The sequence below is a fragment of the Thalia democratica genome, unplaced genomic scaffold, assembly GCF_965202585.1.
Source record: "Thalia democratica unplaced genomic scaffold, ktThaDemo2.hap1.1 HAP1_SCAFFOLD_255, whole genome shotgun sequence".
NCBI classification, from domain to species: domain Eukaryota; kingdom Metazoa; phylum Chordata; class Thaliacea; order Salpida; family Salpidae; genus Thalia; species Thalia democratica.
In genome coordinates, this window is record NW_028139369.1 from 84,932 (window position 1) to 94,488 (window position 9,557).

Genomic DNA, 9,557 nt, shown 5'->3' on the forward strand with positions numbered 1-9,557 from the left:
TGTAATAAAGAAAACTTACCCCCTTAAAACATGGTTATTTATCCCAGGGGTAAATTTACCCCAGTTTAAGAATCGCTGATCTTGAGTATTAAATTAAACATTTTTTAATAAATTTAGTGGTACCATTTAAAATAGAAGATGATAAATTTATAACAAACTATTTAATCAAACAGTACTTTGTCTTAGTTTTTCAATCAAACTCTATAAATTTAGGTTTTTTTATTATTGATTTGATTAATTTTTTTTGTTCACTCAAATGGCATCAGCTTCAGTAAACCAATTTTTGTCTTTTATATTCGGGCTAATAGCTCTCGGATTAGGTATAGCATCAATAGTTATACCAAAGTGGGCTCAAGTCGGAAATGTTACAACTGGAGTAGTTAACCAGTGCATTACAAGCAGTGGAAACGAAACATGTAATCCAATAGGAGGTAAAACTATGTATAAGATAATTTTAATCAAATAAAAAAAAATAATATTAAACCATAAATATTTCAATTCTTAAAAAACATAATAAAAGTTACAGTATTTAAGTACTTGTTTAGTAACTTTTGAAATATAGCAAAAAATGATTGAGTACAAGCTAACAAAATTCTAAATACAGTAAATAAAAGTTTTTAAGTAGAATGTTTAAATATAGTTTAACACTCACACATCCAAATTAAAGTACTTGTTTAGCTTACTAAATTAAAATTTCATTTTATCAAAAATTGCGTTTTTATAAACTACAATGCTCTAAAAACTAAGTATTTTTGTTGTAAAACAGCAGTTAAACACATTTTTTATTGCAATAAAACATAGTTACTGATCATCACAAAGTTTATTTTCTTCAGAAAATTCATTGACTACAATTTTGAGTTTTAATTCAATTTTCTTTTTATTTTTCTTCATAAGTTAGTTTTAGGATAATAAGATACTAAAACTTTTAACTTGAACGTTTATTTTCTATATATTTGAACTTGAATTATCGATGATAAAACTAAGTTAACTTTTTATAGCATGAATTTTATGCTACCTTAATCTTTTAGTAACGCTACCATCAAACTTAAACATTTTAAAAACTAAAATTACACTGTAAAAAGTAGTTAGTAGTATCGTATCTTAATGATCTTAACAAATTAAGTTTTTAAAGTTTTTTTTTTTTTACATTACGAGTTAAATTTCTACTATGATATTTTAGTTAAAATTAAAAGTTATTAATTTTTAAAAATCAGCCTTGCAGCATTTTATAAGTTTATTAAAAAAAAAGTTTAATTAATTTAGTAAAATTTAAAAGGGTTGAGCTTTAGAGGTTTTGTTTAGAAACAAATATCTCCTGCATTTGTATTTTTGATAAAGATTTCATTGTTTAATATATATATTCTAATTTCATACACAAACACTTGTTAATAAACTTTTTAAAGATTATTACTTGGATTGTAACTTTTCTGACTGCAACCTGTTTTTTAGTTAAGACAAGCCTAGATATTTTTTTTATACAAATTGTCTAAACTAGTAGCTGTAAAACTGCAAGTGAACAATCATTCTAATTTGATTACTTTTTTTACACAATTTTTCTATTAAGTAAACTTTTACTAAAAAAACGCTAAGTAACTAGCAAACATTTTTTATTGAATCTTAACCGTTGTTTATAAAAGGCTTTCGTGCCTCAATCATAAATAATCTTTTTTTTTTTTTTTTTTTTTGAAACCATTATTAAAAGTATGCTTACAAACTTTTTATTCAGTAAATAAGCTCACATCAAGATAAAAAAAAGTATGATGCTTTAGATCAATGGTTTCTGAGCTAATAAACATCTGCGCAAAGTAAGCTGCTAAAAAATTATTATACATATCGAACTGCAATTTAGTAAACCTTAAATGGTAGAAACACGTAAACACTTTTAATTGTTTTTTGGGACCCTTCACCCTATCATAATTTCCGCGCTTAAAGTTTATTAAACTAGTTCGTTTTTAGATAAAAACTCTTTTACAAATAAAGCTCAAAGTTATATGTGTTGTATGCAGTTAATCTTCTATTCAATAAACCGTTTTATTTCATTCATCTTATTTTCACAATATAGTTTTAGTTACATCCCTCACCTAAACATACTAAAAAAATTAAAACATCTCCACAAACCCCTCTTAAAACCAGTTTTCTTAATATGTCTTGTTGAAAAATTAATATGTTGTAAAATATATGTTCTATGATATATTATATGGTAATAGCTATTAGTTTCTTAGCAGTATTTAATAAAACTATTGAAACAAACAAAAACGACAAAAGTAGCATCCAATAAAGTTAAATATATTGAAAGTACCATCCCCCTTGGTTATCATTCCACAAAACTTCTTGATGCTGATATAATGTTGCTGTTTTCATGTTCTGAATGTTAAATGTTAGAACTATTACTTTTTGAGGAAAAAAAAAAGGTTTTTAAATTGTGTAGTTTAAAACATTTTTTCTATGAAATATATGCTTTAAAACGTTAGTGCTTAAAAAAAAGAATAACAAAACTAAAGGATTTTTTAAGTTTTCCACATCACCAGTTTACGATTTAGTTACTTAAATAGGTATGTTAGAGTGAAATTTTTACAATGTATTGATTTTCCAGTAGGTCTGTTATTAGTTCAAAATTTGTTTATAATTTGTTACTCTTTTTTATTGTTTACTCAAAGTTAGGTTTTTTAAATTATGATGATTAGTTACTAAAAAACGGTTATATTAAATTGTGGAAGTTTATGAAGAAATAGGGATATGGAAATGGTCAAGTAGAGAAAAAATTTAGCTTAACTTTAATAACTTTAGTTATTAAATCTATTTAAAAGTAAGTTTTTTATAAATGTCTGCACAGCAAAGAATCGGTGCATACCTCCACAATAAAATAAGTTTAATGCATACCATAGAAGCCAATGTTTTAGATTGTAGTTGCCATTAAATTAATACTCTGTAAGTTTTTAGATTATTAATTCAATTCAGTTATTTCAGTTAGGTTGTATAGTCTAGACTATAAGATATTTTATAACCGCTAGGTTTAATAAAACTACTTTTTGACTGTTTTTAATAGAAAACAAGCTCGCATTGTTCAATGAAATCGTTGCTAAACGTCAAAAATGCCATAGAATATGATAACTAAAAACAAAAATATTTTTGTTATGACTATTTAAGTAATAGAAATTAAATCGAGACATATTAAAATACCAAAAATGAAAATACAAACGCTCAAACCATACAAGCTAAAGTTCATATAACTCAAATTACAACGGTTGAAGTCTAAATTATGTTGAAACTAGAAATACGACAAACAAAACTTAACAATTTAATTTTAGCGAAATGAATGTTATAGTTAAAAAACTATTTAGTTTGTATAACTACAACTTTGTAATAAAAAGTAATCGTTCTTGAATTTTTTTAGTTTAAACTGCCGATTAAAAAACTCATACTGTATTGTAACAGCAATAACACAAGGCCAACCACTAGGTGAAAAAAAACTTAGCCTTCACAAGCTTCTCAGTAGATATATCATAAATTCGGCATTTTACAAAAGTTGTTTTAGTATATTTCTTTGTCAAAGTTGTCGATTAAACAACGCACTATATTTTTTTAACAACGACAACTAAAATAAATAGTTCTGGCCTTATAAATTGTTTATACGTAAACTAAAGCTTACTGATGATTAAGAGGTTAATACTTTTTTGAATAGATTTGGATTTTTTTAAATGCTTTAAATAACTTTGCATATAAAAACATTAAATATATAAAGTTAAAATAATTTTGATCACTTATAATATCAATTTTAAACAGATATTGAAAATAGCTACCTTTATGTGTTCCAAATCCTCATAATTGTGGGAATCTTTGGAGCTTTTATTGGCATCGCACTATTTATGGTTGCCCTTCAATGTGGTTGGACTTGCATTGCTAACCTTGGCACTCTTATTGTCGTTCTTACTGGTAATACTAGTCTTCTATTAATTTTAAAACATTTACCTGAAACATTTATTAAAAACGTAAAAATAGTCTTGATAGATTAAATAAACTCAGCTAACTATTTTTTTAGGTTTCTTACTAATTTTTGTCAATCTTTTATTAGTATACAATGAATTGTAACTTTTAGTTCTTCTTATGTATTTTCTTCATACTTTGGCTCTTACTCTCATTTTTAGAAACAAAAGTAAAAATTTATTTCAAACAATATTAAATAAAGATGCTTTAAACAATTTCTTTTTGAAAATAATATTAGTTATTACTTATACTTTCATGTAAAGATTTGATTAAACAATCTTGTTGTTATATAATAAAACAACTTTAAAAGTACTTTATTAATTAAAAGTTGTATCCATTTTCCTGTGTTAATTTGATAACATAGTTCTACGGAGTCTGAAAAAGTTTAAGAACTTCAAGGAGAATTATAAATGTAAAGAGATTATGAAAATGAGTATTTTATAAATAAAAATACAAATATATAAAAAATATATTTACAGTAGTCAGATAACAAATAAAAAAAAGATCAGTACTCTAAACGTAGATTAATAATTAATTCATCTGTATAAGTTCGTTTTTAATTAAGAACTAGATTGCATCGAACGACTGTCAATACAATTTATGAAAATATCGTGTATCTAAAAAAACGCAAGTTAAATAGCATATCTATAATATTTTCCAAATTTGTATGCACATCGTTCAATTCGACTGTCATCTGTGAAAGTAGTGCATATAACATCTACATATCCTTTATATTACATGATAAAAAGGCTTTAGTGAACTGATGTTCATGGAATCCTACAAATTATACAAAAAAATCGCCCGAGAGGTGAACTCATAGAAATGGCATAAATGATAACTTTTACTTTTAGATTTAAAAATTATAACAGTTTTTTGTGGTACTGAAAAAACTAAATAAAAATATTGCAAGTTAATTTATAAAAAAGAATTTAAAATTTACCTTTTGTGTGAAAAGCTTCTTAAAGCTAGTTAACCTTTCATTGAAGTAGAATTTTTTTTTTAAATTTTTGTTTTAGAAAGTAACATTTTAGTTTTTTTAGTTTGCCTAATACTTAAAACTAAAATACACTTTTTATATAATTTCGGTTTTAAAAATAATATGTTTTAAATAAAGTCATTACGTTGTATTAATTAGAAAAGTATTACCTTTTACGCACAACTAAATTATTTTAAAAGCAATCAATTCTTGTTTTGTCTTTAATTATTGATAGAAAGTTTTATATATTTACTTTATTTAAAATTCCTTCTTTTAAGTAAACCTCAAACACAAAAAAATTAGAAAGGTTTTTTTAAATTTTTCAGAAATATCTTTTAGATAAATATCTTTAAAATACAAAATAAATTTTGTGTATTTATCGTAAAACGTGACGTTTTTTTCTACTCAAAGTATTAGTAAAACTAAATTTAGTTGATATGGCTTGAATTTAAAGTTTTTAAATTAATTAGCCTAACAAAATATGTTTTTACAATGAACACTTTAAAATAAAGTAGTTTTGTTCCATAAGAGTTTAGAGTATTAGTCTTCTATTGAAGTTAGATACTATTTAGTAGAAAATTTTGATATAAACATTAACCATTCTATAGCATATGTCCTCAAAAACCTTGCAGTAAATGATTAAACTACTAAATCATTATGTGGCTGTACTTTTTTTTATGACGACATGATTAAACTAAGAACTTGCTAATAAAATATAACAAATATTCAAATATTACTATTTGTGTATTAAGCTAATAGTTGGTAAAGTCAAAACTAACGTTATATAAAATCTCAAATCGAAACTGGCAATGTTGAAAAAGACGTTCAGTTGTAATTATTTAGTTTCGTATTTTTTTTCCTCTGACTTCCACACGTACGCTTTAGTGCGATGTTTTCTATTAGCTACATTTTACAGTAAGTTTAAACTAAATAAAAATTATTGTTTCATAATAAACATTTGACAGATCTCGCAAAGATTGCAGCAATTGTTCTATTTATCATCGACGAATTAGTAACAAAAGATGACTTTGATTTCGGAAGCAAAACGTTTTTCCTCGCATTTTACCTTGCTTGTGGATCTACAGTTTCTTCTATGATTTCTGCCTCTATTGGAAATTACGCAATTAGACTAAAAAAAAGAGAATACTAACTTTTTTAACTGTTGTATTAAACAAACAGAGACTTTTTATAGCCATATTTTCTGGTTTAAATTTTTTAAATGTACTAAACATTTATGATAAAGCACTTGAGTTAATAGAAGTTGTTTAAGATACAGTTTGATAACATTTAAATTTTATGTTTTGTTTAAATTTAGATAAAACAACATTTAACTTTTATTTTAAATTTAAAACTATGTTAACGATCTTTCTCGTACTGATTTAAGCGCACAAAAACTTTTTTTTTTATTAAACTTTTTACAAGCCTGTCAGGAATGTCATAATAACCACTAAATTTCTAAAATATCTAACTATGCTGTTCAAACAGGAAACTATATGATTTTTATAGCCGTTTTTTAAACCTAACATTACTAAGTTTGAAGACTGCTTACAAACTTTATTTGATTAGATAATATATAATTGTTTTTTTTATGCAATTAATAAGTAATGTTTTAGTTTAAAAAAATAATTTTAAATTTTTGAGCTTTTATATAAACTATAATATAAAAATCTTTTAATTCTTATAATTATAAAATGTAAACAACTAAAATTTAGATAAATAAAAAGATAAAATTTAACTACTTTGACTAGCATTTTGTGGTAAAAAACATGAAGAAAATTAATCGAAAATTATGTCAAAACCGGCGGCTGCTGACGGCCAAGCAGCCAAGTGTTCCATTTCATCTGACTGGCCATCCAAACCAGTGGCTTATCAGCCCTTACGCTTTTTTGTGTATTTTTCTGCAGATATGCAAACTTTACAAGTTTTTGTGACTTGTTCATTTAGGTTTTTCTTTTTATATAAAATAAAGTATGCTATGTATTAAACCTTAACTAATAGTTAAGCTTATAAAAACTAATAATAAAATATAAAATAATAATATATAATAATATATATAATAATGTTACAAATATGGTATCAATTTTATGCACTTTAAGATTAAAATTATGCCAAAAATTAAACAAAAACTTTACAAAAAATGAAAGGTAATGGCATCAAAAACATTTAGTACGTTTAAACTAGTGATGTACCGGACTCACTATCCGGGTCCGGGTCCGGCCGGATATTGCCATTTTTGTCTGATATCCGGATCCGGCCGGACTCTAATTTGAAAAAAAAAGTCCGGATCCGGTTCCGGCCGGATTCTAATTTGAAAAAAAAGTCCGGGTCCGGCCGGATTCTAATTTGAAAAAAAGTCCGGATCCGGGTCCGGCCGGATCCTAACAGAGATCCGGCCGGACCCGGATCTAGTTAGTAAAAAAGAGCATATTGAAAAATATTTTTTTAAAAACAAACCCTATGTTAATTAATAAGAGTCATTTTCGTCACTTAAAATTAAACACCTACCCCGATTGGCTCATTTTGTACACGTGACTAATTTACACTTGTTTACATTTAAACTATGAAATAAACATTTTAGAAATGCAACTCTTTACATATGTTGTAAAATTGAAAACTTTGGAATGAATGCTTGCATTATTTGTTGTTTAAAGTTGAGCTCAGAGAATATTAAGAGTTAATACGGTTGAATGTACGAGCCAATGAGAATCATATGACGAAATGTTTCAAACTAAATACTGATGCAACAAAACATCAGAACATGACAGGCAGTTTATATGTAAGCAGTTAGTTAGTTTGGTGAGCAGCTTGAAGCAACAAAATATCTTGAACATTTTGTGAATGCTTATTGTAAGTAGTGTTTTGTTTTAAAAGTGAATATTTCAACTGGTGTTTAATTGTTTAAATATTTAAGCCAGGTTTATAGTTTAATAGTTTATGAAAAATTTTACGGTTTCTTGTTTACTAAAAGTTTTATTTAATTTTTAGTATATTGTTTTAAGTCTTTTGAAATAGATTTAAATAGTTTCCAGTTTTTAAAGTGTTACCAAAGTAATTAATAATTTTGTATATGGTAGTATTTCTTGTTGTGTTTTATATAAAAGATTCATCACTCAAAACTGTCGTGTCTGATTATCGAAAGTAGTCTCAGTTTGAATTTAGTATTTGTTAGATATTAATTATATAAGGTAGGATTTAATTATGATGGGTACTACTAAAAAGTTAAGTGTACCACAATCAGTCCACAACTTTACTACCAAATTGTAAACCTTTGCTGGCTGTTATCTGATTATTAGATTAAAGTAATTTTAAAAACCTCATTCTGACTCAGGCTTGTTTATACTCACTATAGCTAGTTTTATTGACTTAAACAGTGGCAACCCTGCTAGTTTGAAATTTTTTGGGAATTTTAGAAAATCTTGGACTGCCTCAGGCTAGTTTAGTTTTTTATAAAACTCAGGCTAGTTTTCTTTTAGATTTTGAATGAGTTTGAGCTGATCCAGTTTTCAATATTTTGTGATTTTCTAGTTAATTTTGTTCCAGAACTTGATTTCAGATTTTTAATTATAAATAACACCTAAATTTGTCTTTCTTGTGGCTAGCTGTTCTACTTATTATTAGATTAAAGTTATTTTTTTTTTAGTTTTAAAAAACCTCATTGTGACTTAGGCTAGTTTATACTAATGATGTACCGTACTCACTATCCGGGTCCGGGTCCGGCCGGATATTGCCATTTTTGTCTGATATCCGGATCCGGCCGGACTCTAATTTGAAAAAAAAGTCCGGATCCGGTTCCGGCCGAATCCTAATTTGAAAAAAAAGTCCGGATCCGGTTCCGGCCGGATTCTGATTTGAAAAAAAAAGTCCGGGTCCGGTACATCACTAGTTTAAACTAAGTAAAAACTAAGTTCTCATAATTGACGTTTTTGTCTGGTTCTTGTTTGACTATATAAATCTCTGTAAAAACTAATAAAAGAGCACCAATAATTAAATACACAAGTATCCGCAAATAAAAAGATAGTTCTATTTACAAAATATCTTTTAATCGATTTTCGTTGTTATATATAGTTTGAAAGGCGTATTTTTTATGACTTTGTATAGTTACATTATACACAAGTTAAATAAAAAATGTTATCAATTTTCGAAACTGTTTAAAATTTTATTTAATTTTTTACAAAGATATAAATGTTGGAAGGTTTTTTTTGTAAATAAATACCGTTCTCAACTGAAAACTAAAGTAGTTTTATTCGGTAGCCGATCATTTCTAACCCACTATTATTTCTAACCCGATCACTTCTAACTCGATCACTTCTTACCCGATCACTTCTAACCCGATCACTTCTAACCCATTCACTTCTAACCCGATCATCTATAACAAGTTCATTTCTAACCGGATCATTTCTAACCCGATCACTTCTAACCTGATCGCTTCTAGCCTGATCGTTTCTAAACCATTACTTGTTTGGTTTATTTTTTAATCTGGATTTCATGCGAAAAAACTTAGTCTTAGTAGAGTTATTAAAATAATAATTTTTTTCATATTTTTTTTTTCTTTTACACATAATGTTTTTAATGTGTTATGTAAAAAATATTTTTAGTA

The 9,557-nt window shown here is 26.2% G+C and overlaps 1 protein-coding gene across 1 annotated transcript; it reads left to right on the forward strand.

Annotated features, from left to right (window-relative positions):
- The first annotated feature begins 217 nt into the window (after positions 1-217).
- LOC145846067 (uncharacterized) lies at positions 218-6,384 on the forward strand. Its single transcript, XM_082952989.1, has 3 exons — positions 218-431; positions 3,784-3,933; positions 5,926-6,384. The coding sequence occupies exons 1-3, from the start codon at positions 257-259 to the stop codon at positions 6,108-6,110; spliced, it is 510 nt and encodes a 169-aa protein (XP_082809115.1). The 5' UTR covers positions 218-256; the 3' UTR covers positions 6,111-6,384.
- Positions 6,385-9,557: the final 3,173 nt, after the last annotated feature.